The sequence below is a fragment of the Mustelus asterias genome, chromosome 9, assembly GCF_964213995.1.
Source record: "Mustelus asterias chromosome 9, sMusAst1.hap1.1, whole genome shotgun sequence".
Classification (NCBI taxonomy): Eukaryota; Metazoa; Chordata; class Chondrichthyes; order Carcharhiniformes; family Triakidae; genus Mustelus; species Mustelus asterias.
The window spans coordinates 67,003,595-67,021,072 of NC_135809.1; the positions used below are offsets into that span (position 1 = coordinate 67,003,595).

The 17,478-nt window shown below is 47.0% G+C and overlaps 1 protein-coding gene across 4 annotated transcripts in view; it reads right to left on the minus strand.

Moving 5' to 3' along the window:
- The window catches only part of rapsn (receptor-associated protein of the synapse, 43kD), a 129,759-nt gene extending 117,498 nt beyond the window's left edge, over positions 1-12,261 (minus strand). For 3 of the 4 annotated variants that reach the window (XM_078220311.1, XM_078220310.1, XM_078220309.1), the window contains exon 1: positions 11,355-12,261. In XM_078220311.1, the coding sequence (XP_078076437.1) occupies positions 11,355-12,065 (711 nt within the window). In that variant the 5' untranslated portion in view covers positions 12,066-12,261. The remainder of the gene's footprint in view (positions 1-11,354) is intronic. The other variant, XM_078220312.1, reaches the window with a different exon arrangement.
- Positions 12,262-17,478: the final 5,217 nt, after the last annotated feature.

Consider the following 17,478-nt stretch of genomic DNA (forward strand, 5'->3'; position numbering starts at 1 on the left):
TGTTGTTCCATTGTTTAAGAAGGGCAGCAGGGATAATCCAGGAAATTATAAGCCTGTGAGCCTTATGTCAGTGGTCGGGAAATTATTGGAAAAGATTCTTAGGGACAGTATTTACTCACATTTGGAAACAAATTGACTTATTAGTGATAGACAGCATGGTTTTGTGAAGGGGAGGGTGTGCCTCACTAACTTGATCGAGTTTTTCGAGGAAGTGATGAAGATGATAGATGAGGGAAAGGCAGTGGATGTTGTATACATGGACTTCAGTAAAGCCTTTGACAGGGTACCTCATGGTAGACTGGTACAAAAGGTGAAGTCACATGGGATCAGAGGAGAGCTGGCAACATGGATACAGAACTGGCTTGGCCATAGAAGTCATGATGTGGAGATGCCGGCGTTGGACTTACATTATTTTGTAAATTGAGTTTGTGTCTTTATATGCCCTGTTTGTGAACAGAACTCCCACTCACCTGACGAAGGGGCAGCGCTCCGAAAGCTAGTGGCTTTTGCTACCAAATAAACCTGTTGGACTTTAACCTGGTGTTGTGAGACTTCTTACTGTGTTGGCCATAGAAGACAGAGGGTAGCAGTAGAGGGGTGCTTTTCTGAGTGGAAGGCTGTGACTAGCGGTGTTCCACAGGAATCAATTCTGGGACCTTTGTTGTTCCTAGTATATATAAATGATTTGGAGGAAAATGTAGCTGGGCTGATTAGTAAGTTCGCAGACGACACAAAATTTGGTGGAGTTGCAGATAGTGAGGAGGATTGTCAGAGGATACAGCAAGATACAGCAAGGTGTTCGGTAAGATCCCCCATGCAAGACTTCTCGAGAAAGTGAGAGGGCATGGGATCCAAGGGGCTGTTGCCTTGTGGATCCAGAACTGGCTTGCCTGCAGAAGGCAGAGAGTGGTTGTAGATGGGTCTTTTTCTGAATGGAGGTCGGTCACCAGTGGAGTTCCCCAGGGATCTGTTCTGGGACCCTTGCTGTTTGTCATTTTCATAAATGACCTGGATGAGGAAGTGGAGGGATGGGTTGGTAAGTTTGCCGACGACATGAAGGTTGGTGGTGCTGTGGATAGTTTGGAGGGATGTCAGAAGCTGCAGTGTGACATAGATAGGATGCAAGACTGGGCAGAGAAGTGGCAGATGGATTTCAACCCAGATAAATGCGTAGTGGTACATTTTGGCAGGTCAAATGGGATGAAGGAGTATAATATCAAGGGTAAGACTCTTAGCAGTGTAGAGGATCAGAAGGACCTTGGGGTCCGGGTCCATAGGACTCTTAAATCGGCCTCGCAGTTAGAGGAGGTGGTTAAGAAGGCGTATGGTGTGCTGGCCTTCATCAATCGAGGGATTGAGTTTAGGAGTCGGGAGATAATGATGCAGCTTTATAAGACCCTCGTCAGACCCCACTTAGAGTACTGTGCTCAGTTCTGGTCGTCTCATTACAGGAAGGATGTAGAAATTATTGAAAGGGTGCAGAGAAGATTTACAAGGATGTTGCCTGGATTGGGTGGCATGCCTTATGAGGATAGGTTGAGGGAGCTCGGTCTTTTCTCCTTGGAGAGACGAAGGGTGAGAGGTGACCTGATAGAGGTGTACAAGATGTTGAGAGGTACAGATCGGGTGGATTCTCAGAGGCTTTTTCCCAGGGCTGAAATGGCTGCTACGAGAGGACACAGGTTTAAGGTGCTGGGGAGTAGGTGCAGAGGAGATGTCAGGGGTAAGTTTTTCACTCAGAGGGTGGTGGATGAGTGGAATCGGCTGCCGTCAATGGTGGTGGAGGCAAACTCGACAGGGTCTTTTAAGAGACTTCTGGATGAGTACATGGGACTTAATAGGATTGAGGGTTATAGGTAAGCCTATATATAGGCCTAGGTAGGTAGGGCCATGACCGGCGCAACTTGTGGGTTGAAGGGCCTGTTTGTGCTGTAGTTTTTCTATGTTCTATGTTCTAAGATATAGACCAGTTGGAGACTTGGGCGGAGAAATGGCAGATGAAGTTTAATCCGGACAAGTGTGAGATAATGCATTTTGGAAGGTCCAGAGCATGTAAGAATTATACAGTAAATGGCAGAACCCTTAGGAGAATTGACAGGCAGAGAGATCTGGGTGTACATGTCCACCGATCACTGAAAGCAGGTGGATAAGATAGTCAAGAAAGTATACGGCATGCTTGCCGTTATCGGTCGGGGCATTGAGTATAAAAATTGGCAGGTCAATTGTGTACAATTCTGGTCGCCACACTACCAGAAGGATGTAAATGCTTTGGAGAGGATACAGAAGAGGTTTACCAGAATGTTGCCTGGTCTAGAGGGTATTAGCTATGAGGAGAGGTTGGATAAACTTGGTTTGTTCTCACTGGAATGACGGAGGTTGAGGGGCAACCTGATAGAGGTCTATAAGATTGAGTGGCATGGACAGAGTGGACAGTCAGATGCTCTTTTCTAGGATAGAAAAGTCAAGTACTAGGGGACATAGGTGCATGGGGAAAAGTTTAGAGGAGATGTGTGAGGCAAGGTTTTTTACACAGAGGGTGGTGAATGTCTGGAACTCGCTGCCTGGGGAGGTGGTGCGAGCAGGTACGATAACAGCATTTAAGGGACATCTAGACGACTATATGAATAGGATGCGAATGGAAGGATACGGACTCTGTAAGTGCATACTGTTTTAGTTTAGGCAGGCATCATGATCGGCGCAGGCTTGGAGGGCCAATGGGCCTGTTCCTGTGCTGTATTTTTCTTTGTATTGTCTTTGTTCTCATTAAATAATTATAATTAGATAATATATGTAACTGTGAACTAAAATCTTGTATAATGTAATACGTCATGAGGTTAGATATTTCTGATAAGTTTGTATAAATTGGATGCAACACCATTGTAGATAAATCTTCTTGGTTATAAAGATTTCTTTCTTTCAAAAGGGGAGGTTTTAGGAAACCCAAGTAGTTTTAATGGATTTATATTTGTTAAAACATGTTCCTGTGACTCCACTCCTCCACATTTTACAGAAAATGTGACAGTTACAGTCTTTTGAGTCAGGGTTCCATTCTGGAATCATTCCCATCCATTATAACATCAACTTGGATTATAACAGCCCGATTAAAACCATAAAAATATCATTATTCCCAATAACCCCCAACAAGTAACGCAGATAATCAATATCCATGATAATGCCAATGTCCAGAACAGCCGAAAAATATCATCGACTTTACATTCAAAAATGATCCACCATCAATGGGGCTGCACATGGGTGCGCGCTGTCAGGGCAGCATGTCAACAGCTTACTGTTACTTTTGCTGTCTTCCAGCTGGTTGAAATTGAGTTTTGAGTTAATAGGAACAGGAGTAGGCCATTCAGCCCTTTGAGCCTGCTCCGCCATTCAATAAGATCATGGCTGATCTGTGGCCTAACTCCCCCTCGGGCCAAAACATTCTTCCTATAAGGTGAGACTCCCATATTTGCTCACAGTACTCTAAGTGGAGTCGAACTAGAGTTTTGTAAAACTGCAGCATAACATCTTGAAGGGATTATTCAATTTGTAGGCATTAGCAATTAACAATTAGCAATTAGCAATGACCTCCTCTTAAAAAATAAGGAAGGACAGGTGACAGAAGTGTTAGTGAGGGATCACTTTGGGACCAGTGACCATAATTCTATTAGTTTTAAGATAGCTATGGAGAATGATAGGTCTGGTCCAAAAGTTAAAATTCTAAATTGGGGCAAGGCCAATTTTGATGGTATCAGGCAGGAACTTTCAAAAATAATTGGGGGAATCTGTGGGAAGGCAAAGGGACGTCTGGTAAGTAGAAGGCTTTCAAAAGTGTGTTAACCAGGGTTCAGGGTAAGCATGTTCCTCTGAGAGTGAAGGGCAAGGCTGGTAGAAGTAGGGAACCCTGGTCAAGAAGAAGAAAGAGGCACATGACATGCATAGGCGTGTTCTGGGAAGGGTTTTTTGGAGTGTTTTTTTTTAGCGTGCGGGAGGTTTAAAAGCAGGCCGCACTATTTCAGCGGGCAGCATTGTAGCGGGCAGCGGAGTGAGCAGGGAGCAGAGTGAGAGCTGAAGGGCTTTGTCTCAACGGGCTTAGGCGAGAACAGGCAGAATCGAGAGTAGGTTTTTTTCCCCAGAAAGCTTATTCCTGTTTTTCCCCAGAGTAAAAAAAATGCCAGGCAAGATGTTGGAATGCTCCTCTTGCAGGATGTGGGAGATCAGGGAGACCTCCGGTATCCCTGTGACAACACCCGCAAAAGATGCATCCAGCTGCAGCTGCTAGTAAGGCGTGTTAGGGAACTGGAGAAGGAGCTTGATGACCTAAGCAGCAGATCACGGGAAATTGGGTTACTGTAAGGAGAGGAAATGGAAATGTGAAAGGACAGGCAGAGCAGGGTTCCCCTGTGGCCATACGCCTCCACAACAGCTATACTAAATTGGTTACTGTTGTGGGAGATGCTTTACCTGGGACAAGCTGCGACAGCCGGAACTCTGATACTGAGTCTGGTTCTACAGCGCAAAAGGGTGGAAGAAGAGGAGAGCAGTAGTGAACAAAGAACAAAGAATAATACAGCACAGGAACAGGCCCTTCGGCCCTCCAAGCCCGTGCCGCTCCCTGGTCCAAACTAGACCATTCTTTTGTATCCCTCCATTCCCACTCCGTTCATATGGCTGTCTAGATAAGTCTTAAACGTTCCCAGTGTGTCCGCCTCCACCACCTTGCCCGGCAGCGCATTCCAGGCCCCCACCACCCTCTGTGTAAAATATGTCCTTCTGATATCTGTGTTAAACCTCCCCCCCTTCACCTTGAACCTATGACCCCTCGTGAACGTCACCACCGACCTGGGGAAAAGCTTCCCACCGTTCACCCTATCTATGCCTTTCATAATTTTATACACCTCTATTAAGTCTCCCCTCATCCTCCGTCTTTCCAGGGAAAACAACCCCAGTTTACCCAATCTCTCCTCATAACTAAGCCCCTCCATACCAGGCAACATCCTGGTAAACCTCCTCTGTACTCTCTCCAAAGCCTCCACGTCCTTCTGGTAGTGTGGCGACCAGAACTGGACGCAGTATTCCAAATGCGGCCGAACCAACGTTCTATACATCTGCAACATCAGACCCCAACTTTTATACTCTATGCCCCGTCCTATAAAGGCAAGCATGCCATATGCCTTCTTCACCACCTTCTCCACCTGTGACGTCACCTTCAAGGATCTGTGGACTTGCACACCCAGGTCCCTCTGCGTATCTACACCCTTTATGGTTCTGCCATTTATCGTATAGCTCCTCCCTACATTATTTCTACCAAAATGCATCACTTCACATTTATCAGGATTGAACTCCATCTGCCATTTCTTTGCCCAAATTTCCAGCCTATCTATATCCTTCTGTAGCTTCTGACAATGCTCCTCACTATCTGCAAGTCCTGCCAATTTTGTGTCGTCCGCAAACTTACTGATCACCCCAGTTACACCTTCTTCCAGATCGTTTATATAAATCACAAACAGCAGAGGTCCCAATACAGAGCCCTGCGGAACACCACGAGTCACAGGCCTCCAGCCGGAAAAAGACCCTTCCACTACCACCCTCTGTTTTCTGTGACCAAGCCAGTTCTCCACCCATCTAGCCACCTTTATCCCATGAGATCCAACCTTTTTCACCAGCCTACCATGAGGGACTTTGTCAAACGCTTTACTAAAGTCCATATAGACGACATCCACGGCCCTTCCCTTGTCAACCATTCTGGTCACTTCTTCAAAAAACTCCACCAGGTTAGTGAGGCATGACCTCCCTCTCACTCACAAAACCATGCTGACTATCGTTAATGAGTTTATTCCTTTCTAAATGTGCGTACATCCTATCTCTAAGAATCTTCTCTAACAACTTCCCCACCACGGACGTCAAGCTCAGTGATAGGGGACTCAATGGTCAGAGGTACGGACACGAGGTTCTGTGGTCGGGACAGAGACTCCCACATGGTTTGTTGCCTCCCGGATGCCAAGGTCAGGGATGTCTCTGATCGCGTGCACAGCGTTCTAAAGTGGGAAGGTGATCAGCCAGATGTCGTGGTACACATCGGTACAAATGACGTAGGTAGGAAGAGTGAGGAGGTCCTAAAAAGAGTGAGTACAAAGAGCTTGGAAGGAAGTTAAAAAGCAGGACCCCGAGGGTAGTAATCTCAGGATTGCTACCTGAGCCACGTGCCAGTGAGGGTAGGAGTAGGATGCTTGGGCGGATGAACACGTGGCTGAGGAACTGGTGCAGGGGGCAGAGTTTCTGATTCTTGGATCATTGGGACCTCTTCTGGGGCAGGTGGGACCTGTACAAGAGAGACGGGTTACACCTAAACTACAAGAGGACCAATATATTTGCAGGGAGGTTTGCTAGTGTTATTGGAGAGCGTTTAAACTAGATTTGCAGGGGGGTGGGAACCAGAGTACCAGAGCAGATAGTGGAGCAGGGGTAAAAAGACAGGTTAGTTCAAGCAAAATCACAAATGGAAGGGTTGAGTGTGGTGGAAATAACCTTTTGAGGTGTGTCTATTTCAATGCCAGGAGTATTGTGGGGAAGGCAGATGAGCTGAAGGCGTGGATAGACACATGGAAATATGACATTATAGCCATTAGTGAAACTTGGCTACAGGAGGGGCAGGACTGGCAGCTCAATGTTCCGGGGTTCCAATGTTTCAGGCGGGATAGAGGCAGAGGGATAAAAGGTGGGGGGGTGGCATTGTTGGTCAGGGAAAATGTTACAGCGGTACTCAGGCAGGATAGATTAGGGAGCTTGTCTACAGAGGCCCTATGGGTGGAGCTGAGAAACAGGAAAGGTATGACCACATTAATAGGGTTGTATTATAGACCACCAAATAGTCAGCGAGAATTGGAGGAGCAAATCAGCAGAGAGATAGCTGACAACTGCAAGAAACATAAAGTTGCGATAGTCGGGGATTTTAATTTTCCACATATAGATTGGGACTCGCATACTGTTAAAGGTTTAGACGGGGTAGAGTTTGTAAAATGTGTTCAGGAGAATTTTCTACATCAGTATACAGAGGTGCCAACTAGAGAGGATGCGATATTGGATCTCCTATTGGGAAATGAGTTTGGGCAGGTGATGGATGTGAGTGTGAGGGAACACTTTGGATCCAGTGATCATAATGCCATTAGTTTCAACCTGATCATGGGTAAGGATAGATCTGGTCCTCGGGTTGAAGTTCTGAACTGGAAAAAGGCCAAATTTGATGACATGAGAAGGGATCTGGGAAGTGTGGATTGGTACAGGCTGTTCTCTGGTAAGGATGTAAATGGTCACGGGCATTCGGCCTCTGATATTCGGGTAAGCGTTCTCCAAGGCGGCCTTCACGACACACGATGGCGCAGAGTCGCTGAGCAGAAACTGATAGCCAAGTTCCGCACACACGAGGACGGCCTCAACCAGGATATTGGGTTCATGTCACACTATTTGTAACCCCCACAGCTTGCTTGGACCTGCAGAGTTTCACTGGCTGTCTTGTCTGGAGACAATACACATCTTTTTAGCCTGTCTTGATGCTCTCTCCACTCACGTTGTTTGTATCTTAAAGACTTGATGAGCTGTAAGTATTCGCATTCCAACCATTATTCATGTAAATTGAGTCTGTGTCTTTATATGCCCTGTTTGTGAACAGAATTCCCACTCACCTGAAGAAGGGGCTTGGAGCTCCGAAAGCTTGTGTGGCTTTTGCTACCAAATAAACCTGTTGGACTTTAACCTGGTGTTGTTAAACTTCTTACTGTGTTTACCCCAGTCCAACACCGGCATCTCCACATCAAGGATGTAAATGGACAGTGGGAGGCCTTCAAAGGAGAAATTTTGAGAGTGCAGAGTTTGTATGTTCCTGTCAGGATTAAAGGCAAAGTAAATCGGAATAAGGAACCTTGGTTCTCGAGGGAGATTATAACACTGATTAAGAGGAAGAGAGAGTTGTATGAAATGTACAGGCAGCAAGGAACAGATCAGATGCTCGAGGAGTATAAAAAGTGCAAGAAGCTACTTAAGAGGGAAATCAGGAGGGCTAAAAGAAGACATGAGGTTGCTTTGGCAGACAGAGTGAAGGAAAATCCAAAGAGCTTCTATATGTATGTTAGAAGCAAAAGGATAGTGAGGGATAAAATTGGTCCTCTTGAAGATCAGAGCTATGTGCGGAACCAAAAGGAATGGGGGAGATACTAAATGGGTTTTTTGCATCCGCATTTACCAAGGAAATGGGCATGGAATCTACGGAAATAGGGCAAACAGGTAGGGAGGTCATGGAATCTTTACAGCTTAAAGGGGAGGAGGTGCTTGCTGTCTTGAGGCAAATCAGAGTGGATAAATTCCCAGGACCGGACAGGGTATTCCCACGGACCTTGAGGGAAGCTGGTGTTGAACTTGCAGGGGCCCTGGCAGACATATTTAAAATGTCAGTATTCACGGGGGAGGTGCCGGATGATTGGAGGGTGGCTCATGTTGTTCAAAAAAGGTTCCAAAAGAAATCCGGGAAATTATCGGCCAGTAAGTTTGACGTCGGTGGTGGGCAAGTTATTGGAAGGTGTGATAAGGGACAGGATCTACAAATATTTGGATAGACAGGGACTTGTTAGGGAGAGTCAACATGGCTTTGTGCGTGGTACGTCATGTTTAACCAATCTATTAGAGTTTTTCGAGGAGGTTACCAGGAAAGTGGATGAAGGGAAGGCGGTGGATGTTTTCTACCTGGATTTCAGCAAGGCCTTTGACAAGGTCCCTCATGGGAGGTTAGTTAGGAAGGTTCAGTCACTGGGTATACATGGGGAGGTAGTAAATTGGATTAGACACTTGCTCAATGGAAGAAGCCAGAGAGTGGTTGTGGAGGATTGCTTCTCTGAGTGGAGGCCTGTGACTAGTGGTGTGCCGCAGGGATCGGTGTTGGGTCCATTGTTGTTTGTCATCTATAATCAATGATCTGGATGATAATGTGGTAAATTGGATCAGCAAATGTGCTGATGATACAAAGATTGGAGGTTTAGTGGACAGTGAGGAAGGTTTTCAAAGCTTGCAGAGGGATTTGGACCAACTAGAAAAATGGGCTGAAAAATGGCAAATGGAATTTAACGCAGACAAGTGTGAGATAGAACATAGAACAGTACAGCACAGAACAGGCCCTTCAGCCCACGATGTTGTGCCGAGCTTTATCTGAAACCAAGATCAAGCTATCCCACTCCCCATCATCCTGGTGTGCTCCATGTGCCTATCCAATAACCGCTTAAATGTTCCTAAAGTGTCTGACTCCACTATCACTGCAGGCAGTCCATTCCACACCCCAACCACTCTCTGCGTAAAGAACCTACCTCTGATATCCTTCCTATATCTCCCACCACGAACCCTGTAGTTATGCCCCCTTGTAATAGCTCCATCCACCCGAGGAAATAGTCTTTGAACGTTCACTCTATCTATCCCCTTCATCATCTTATAAACCTCTATTAAGTCTCCCCTCAGCCTCCTCCGCTCCAGAGAGAACAGCCCCAGCTCCCTCAACCTCTCCTCATAAGACCTACCCTCCAAACCAGGCAGCATCCTGGTAAATCTCCTCTGCACTCTTTCCAGCGCTTCCACATCCTTCTTATAGTGAGGTGACCAGAACTGCACACAATATTCCAAATGTGGTCTCACCAAGGTCCTTTACAGTTGCAGCATAACCCCCACGGCTCTTAAACTCCAACCCCCGTTAATAAAAGCTAACACACTATAGGCCTTCTTCACAGCTCTATCCACTTGAGTGGCAACTTTTAGAGATCTGTGGATATGGACCCCAAGATCTCTCTGTTCCTCCACAGTCTTCAGAACCCTACCTTTGACCCTGTAATCCACATTTAAATTAGTCCTACCAAAATGAATCACCTCACATTTTTCAGGGTTAAACTCCATTTGCCATTTTTCAGCCCAGCTTTGCATCCTATCTATGTCTCTTTGCAGCCTACAACAGCCCTCCATCTCATCTACTACTCCACCAATCTTGGTGTCATCAGCAAATTTACTGATCCACCCTTCAGCCCCCTCCTCTAAGTCATTAATAAAAATCACAAAGAGCAGAGGACCAAGCACTGATCTCTGTGGCACTCCGCTGGTAACCGGTTTCCAGTCCGAAAATTTTCCATCCACCACCACCCTCTGTCTTCGATCAGACAGCCAATCCAATCGGCCAACTTTCCCTCTATCCCACACCTCCTCACTTTCATCATAAGAATTGCACTTTGGAAGGACAAACCAAAGTAGAACATACAGGGTAAATGGTAGGACTCTGAAGAGTGCAGTTGAACAGAGGGATCTGGGAATACAGGTACAGAATTCCCTGAAAGTGACGGTCACAGGTGGATAGGGTCGTAAAGAGTGCCTTTGGGGGGGGGGGGGGGGGGCGGGCGGGGGGGGGGGGGGGGGGGGGGGGGGGAAGGAGGGAGGTGTGACGTATCATCCTCTGGGGGGGTTCCGCTGCCAAACTGCAGCCGATCCCTCCTCCCCACTGGAGGAATGATTCCCTCCACCGGTACTGTTGTGCCATTGGGCCCATCTTGGAACCCCCTTCGGCCGAAGTCTTCGTTTGTCCATTGTATGTTTTTTTCATTTTCGTTTTTAAGTTTTCTGTTTTAATAAAACTGTTTTTAAAATAAAATAAATTATATTACGTTTCATTTACCTTGATGAAATCAAAGTGGCTTTTTTGAACTTTCTAAAGTAATCCAGCCACCGAAATAGAATTCCCCACTACACATATACATCCCTATCGATTGGAAGGCCAGCATTCTGTTAGCCTTCTTGACTATTTTCTGCACCTGTTTGTGGCAATTTAAGGAGCTATGCACCTGAACCCCGAAATTAATGTTTGAGTGGTTGAGGAATGAATCATCACAAAATGATTGGTGGTCCCTTGATCTGAGACCCTGTGAGGGAAAATGGAAATACTCCCTTTCTTGAAATATTTCAAAGTAACACATCTCTATGATCTGTGCTGATCCAGAAGGGACAGGGCACCTACAGACTGTCCACTTGAACAGCTCTATATTTACACAAATATTTCCACACAGCCAATGCCCAAATTGACTGCTTTATGTTCTGAAGGTGCACTGCTGAACCCTAAAAATCCCTTTGAAAAAAATCACATAATCCAGAAAGTAAATTGCCTCAGATTGTGGGGGTGGGGAGTATCTGAGCAGAATCCCTCTCCGATCCTCACATCCGTTCCCTCACAAGCGTCTCGACAAAGTCAGGGACTATAATCTCTGACATATTTATCCTCCCTTTACTGCCCACTATCGGAATTACTCACAATCGCTCATTGTCCAATATATGGGTGGCATATACTTTACCTCACAACATTGCATGGCATCCTCCGAACGACCCAGTTTCCGATAAGCGACTGCCATGTGATATTGGCTCATTGCTTTGTACTTCAGACTCCAGCCTTTCCCATAGTCACCGACCAGCTCGGCTCCTTTACAAGGGAAAAACAAAGCTTTCTCATAATCTTTCAGCTGAATGTAGAAATTGCCCAGACTGCAGCACACCCGACACTCCAGCATCTTGTCATCATTGCTGTGTGCATAACGCAGAGCCTTCTCAAAGCATTCCAGGGCCTTTTGGAAAGAGCTAAGTCCCAGGTAAGCATTGCCCAGGCTGAGACACACCTGACCATTTAACTGCAAGCCCACGGTGGTACCTTGCATGCTCAAGCAGGTCTTGCAATAGGCAACAGTCTTAGGAAAGTCACACAGCTTCTCATTACTCCTAGCAAGATTTAGGTACGACTCTGTGACGTAATCGGAGTCTGCAATCTCTCGGGCCACATCGAGTTGTGTTACAGCAAATTGCATCATGTCTTTGTACTTGCCCATTTCCGAGTGAGCAGTGATTAGGCAGCCCAGGACCCGGAACCTTCCGGGCAGGTCCGTGCTCTTCTCTAACACCCGCTTCCAGATTTCAAGAGCTTTAGTGGTCTCGTTAGATTGGTAGAGACGTAATCCTTTCTCGATTTGCTGCTTAGTCTGGTCCTGGCCCATGTTCCCTTCAAACAGGAGCATAGAAAAGACAGAGTTTTGTCCAGTGTAGGGGTGGGAGTAAGGAGGAGGGGTGCAAACCTGGTGTTCAGAGTTCAACAATCATCCAGAGAAGAGAAGGAATGCCCACAGAGAAGATTTTCTTCAAACTCGGGAAGATTGCCACACAGCCTCACTGAGAATGGGAATTACAAAGACCGTTGGAGTTGTAACTTGATCAAGTACAGCCTCACTCCGCAGTTTGTCACAGGCAGAAAGGAAGGCGATTGGCTACAGCTGTCCATGCCCATTCAAAGCATGTGAGAGTTCAGGAATTACATCTGTGGTGTCAGACGACAAGGTCAGACGGAGAGGGAGCTCGAGGTCAAAGCACAGCTAGATCTAAATGTAAGATAGCAAATATAGCACAGATCCAACCCCTCCAGTTAACCTCCCCAAAACACTCCTTCCAATGAAGCACCCTGAAAATACTCCCTCTGACTAACCACCCTGAAAGTACTCCCTCTGATTAAACACAATGAAAATACTCCCTCAGACTAAACACCCTGAAAATACACATAGAAACATAGAAAAACTACAGCACAATACAGGCCCTTCAGCCCACAAAGTTGTGCCGAACATGTCCCTACCTTGGCAATTACTAGGCTTACCTATACCCTCTATCTGACTACGTTCCATGTACTTATCTAAAAGTCTCTTAAAAGACCCTATCGAACCTGCCTCCACCACCGTTGCTGGCAGCCCATCCCACGCACCCACCACCCTCCGAGTGAAAAGCTTACCCCTGACATCTCCTCTGTACCAACTCCCCAGCACCTTAAACCTGTGTCCTCTTGAGGCAACCATTTCAGCCCTGGGAAAAAGCCTCTGACTATCCACTTGATCAATACCTCTCAACATCTTATACACCTCTATCAGGTCACCCCTCATTCTCCCTCTCTCCAAGGAGAAAAGGCTGAGCTCCCTCAACCTTTGATTAAACACCCCGAAAATACAGGGACGATTCTTCCAAAAGCGCTTAAGTGGCAGGAAATCTATTCTGGATTGTGACAGTTTTGACAGTTCAGCTTCGCACCCGAATCTGTGCACTCTCTGTGCACTGCAGAGGGCCCAGTCGTGAATCTCATTAAACGCTCGGGGGCAGAGCCAAAGAGCCTGAAATCGGCGGGATGGAGTGGGGACACGCACATGCGTACATCGCTGGGAGGTCACGGAAAAAACCTCCGAGCATCCAAATCGCTGTCATCAAAACCCCACACACATCGCTGGCCTCTTTGCTGGCCCCCACAAGCATCGCTGGCCCCACAACCCACACCCCACATTGCTGGCTCCCACAACACTGCCCCCCCACCCCCTCCTGAGATATCGCTGGGACCCACACCGCCCTGCAGAGGCATCGCTAGCCTCATTGCTGGGACCCACAACCCCCCCACAGACACATCGCTGGCCTCATGACTGGCTCCCACAACCCCCCTTTAGTGACATCACTGGCCTCATGACTGGCTCCCACAACCCCCCTTTAGTGACATCACTGGCCTCATGACTGGCTCCCACAACCCCCCCACAGACACATCGCTGGCCTCATGACTGGCTCCCACAACCCCCCCACAGAGACATCGCTGGCCTCATGGCTGGCTCCCACAAGCCCCCCACAGAGACATCGCTGGCCTCATGGCTGGCTCCCACAAGCCCCCCACAGACACATCGCTGGCCTCATGACTGGCTCCCACAAGCCCCCTTTAGTGACATCGCTGGCCTCATGACTGGCTCCCACAACCCCCCCCACAGACACATCGCTGGCCTCATGGCTGGCTCCCACAAGCCCCCCACAGAGACATCACTGGTCTCATCATTGCCCCTCTCCCATCTCTCCCCAACACAGACATGGCTGCCTGCTCACCTCACACCCCCATGGATCTGGATAATGCGGGTACGCAATCCCTCCATCCCTTGAACATCCTGTCCGCACTGCTGCCCTGCAGAGAACTAGTGTTGTGCTGACATGCACAATCCACCTTGTGATCATTCCCTCTCTTGAATGGGGGCCTTGAGTATTGCATCTCCCCTGGACACAGCAGCCTATTGAATGGCAGCCCATCACCAATCAGCACCCTGAGGGATGAATGACACTCAACTGAATGCAGCCTTCAAAATCTTTCACAAGTATTTGTTGCCAACAGGCCCTTGACTGGTGTAATAACTCCACGGAGGCGAAAGTCCCGTCACCAAGTTACTTTATTTACACCATACATCTATACTATCTCAAGTTGCTCCCTGTTAAATACAGGCTGGGAGTCTGCCAGGCCTGTTTTAAATAGGGAGCATGGGGCTCCCTGATTTAACCATCAATTAAGAGGGTGGACAATTTGGAAGGAGACACTGTGGGTAGAGCTCAGAAACAGGAAGCGCGCAGTCACTATGCTGGGGGTATACTACAGGCCTCCCAACAGCCCACAGGAAGTTGAGGAACGGATATGTAAGGAGATTCTGGACAGGTGTAGAAAAAATAGGGTTGTTGTAGTGGGAGACTTTAATTTCCCTCATATAGACTGGAAATCCCTTAGGGCTGGGGGTCCAGACGGGGAGGAATTTGTAAATGTGTCCAGGAAGGTTCTTTGGAACAATATGTTGATAGTCCAACTAGAGAGGGGGCTATACTGGACCTAGTACTGGGGAATGAGCCCGGTCAGGTCATCAAAGTTTCAGTAAGGGAACATGTGGCGAACAGTGACCACAATTCTGTAAACTTTCGGATAGTCATGGAAAAGGATGAGTGTTGTCCTATGGGTAAGGTGCTGAATTGGGGGAAGGCTAACTACAGCTGCATTAGGCAGGATTTGGTGGCTGTTGATTGGGAGAGGCTGTTCGAGGGTAAATCCACATCTGGCATGTGGGAGTCTTTTAAGGAGCAGTTGATAGGAGTGCAGGACAGGCATGTGCCTGTAAAAAGGAAGAACAGGAAAGGTAGGATTCGAGAGCCGTGGATAACCAGAGAAATTGTGGGTCTAATCAAAAAGAAAAAAGAGGCATACATAAGGTCCAGGCAGCTAAAAACAGATGAAGCACTGGAGGAATACAGAGAAAGTAGAAAAGAACTCAAACAGGGAGTTAGAAGGGCAAAAAACGGTCATGAAATGTCTTTGGCAGACAGGATTAAGGAGAATCCCAAGGCATTTTATACATACGTTAGGAACAAGAGGGTTGTCAGAGAAAGAATCGGACCTCTCAAGAACAAAGGAGGGGAATTATGCTTAGAATCCAAGGAAGTAGGTGAGATCCTAAATGAATAGTTTGCATCAGTATTCACAAAGGAGAGGGACGCGTTGATTGGTAGTGTCTCAGAGGGATGTGTAGACCCGTTAGAACAAATCGCAATTACAAGGGAGGAAGTGTTAGGTGTTTTAGGAAGCATTAAGGTAGACAAACCCCCAGGGCCAGATGGCATCTGTCCTAGATTACTGAGAGAGACAAGAGATGAAATTGCTGGGCCTCTAACAGAAATCTTTGTTTCTTCATTGGACACAGGTGAGGTCCCAGAGGATTGGAGGATAGCAAATGTGGTCCCATTATTTAAGAAGAGTAGCAAAAATAACCCGGGTAATTAAAGGCCAGTGAGCTTGACGTCCGTGGTAGGGAAATTGTTGGAGAAGATTCTTAGAGATAGGATCTATACACATTTAGAACTGAATAGTCTCATTTGCGATAGACAACATGGTTTTGTACGAGGGAGGTTATGCCTCACAAATTTGGTTGAGTTTTTTGAGGAGGTGACAAAAATGATTGATGAGGGAAGGGCCGTAGATGTCGTCAATATGGATTTTAGTAAAGCATTTGACAAGGTCCCTCATGGCAGGTTGGTGCAAAAGGTTAAATCTCACGGGATCAAAGGTGAACTAGCTAGATGGGTACAGAACTGGCTTGACCATAGAAGACAGAGGGTAGCAGTGGAGGGGTCCTTTTCTGATTGGAATTTCTTAGAATTCTAAGATTCTAAGATTTCTGGAGGGGTCTTTTTCTGATTGGAGGCCTGTGACTAGTGGTGTTCCGCAGGGCTCTGTACTGGGACCTCTGCTGTTTGTGATATATATAAATGATTTGGAAGAAGATGTAGCTGGTCTGATTACTAAGTTTGCGGATGACACAAAGATTGCTGGAGTTGCGGATAGTGATGAACATTGTCAGAGAATACTGCAGGATATAGATAGGCTGGAAAATTGGGCGGAGAAATGGCAGATGGAATTTAATCCAGATAAATGCAAAGTGATGCATTTTGGTAGATCTAATGCAGGGGGGAGCTATACAATAAATGGCAGAACCATCAGGAGTATAGACACACAGAGGGATCTGGGTGTGCAAGTCCACAGATCCTTAAAGGTGGCAGCACAGGTGGAAAAGGTGGTGAAGAAGGCATATGGCATGCTTGCCTTTATTGGACGGGGCATAGAGTATAAAAGTTGGCATATGATGTTGCAGTCATATATAGCGTTGGTTAGGCCACATTTGGAATACTGCACCCAGTTCTGGTCGCCACACTACCAGAAGGACGTGGAGGCTTTGGAGAGAGTACAGAAAAGGTTTACCAGGATGTTGCCTGGTATGGAGGGTATTAGCTATGAGGTGAGATTGAGTAAACTAGGGTTGTTCTCCCTGGAAAGATGGAGGTTGAGGGGCGACCTAATAGAAGTTTATAAAATTATGAAGGGCATAGATAGGGTGAACAGTTGGAAGCTTTTTCCCAGGTCAGAAATGACAAACACAAGGGGTCACAAGTTCAAGGTAAGGGGGGAAGGTTCAATACGGATATGCGGGGGACGTATTTTACACAGAGGGTGGTGGGGGCCTGGAATGCACTACCAAGCAAGGTGGTTGAGGCAGACACGCTGGGATTGTTTAAGACTTATCTAGATAGCCACATGAACAGACTGGGAATAGAGGGATACAAACGGATGGTCTAGTTAGGAACACATGATCGGTTCAGGCTTGGAGGGCCGAAGGACCTGTTCCTGTGCTGTATTGTTCTTTGTTCTTTGTTAAGACTCATCGGGTACCTCTTTTAGGGTACCAACAAAATAAACAAAATCAAATTAACTGAGGGACAACTCAAAAAGGGCAGCTCCCTAAAAGGAAGGGAACTGCCCGAAACAAAAACAAAGTGGACAGGAGACTTAAAACATCAAATAAAAATGTGATTAGAGGGGTCGATAATACACCCCTGTCCGTGCAGTGCTCAACGGGCATGGAAGGCGTCAACTGTGCCCTCGGACACTGCATGCTCCCTTTCCAGGGCCGCGAATATAGCCGCAGTAGAGGGGCAGTCAGGGTGCATGACCCTCTGGTCACCCGCTAACTGGACCTGTTGATGGAACAGCTTCCTAGGCCCAGGAGCAGGTTCACGAGGTGGTCCTCCTCCTTCCCCGCCCCACTTCGCATCAAGCGC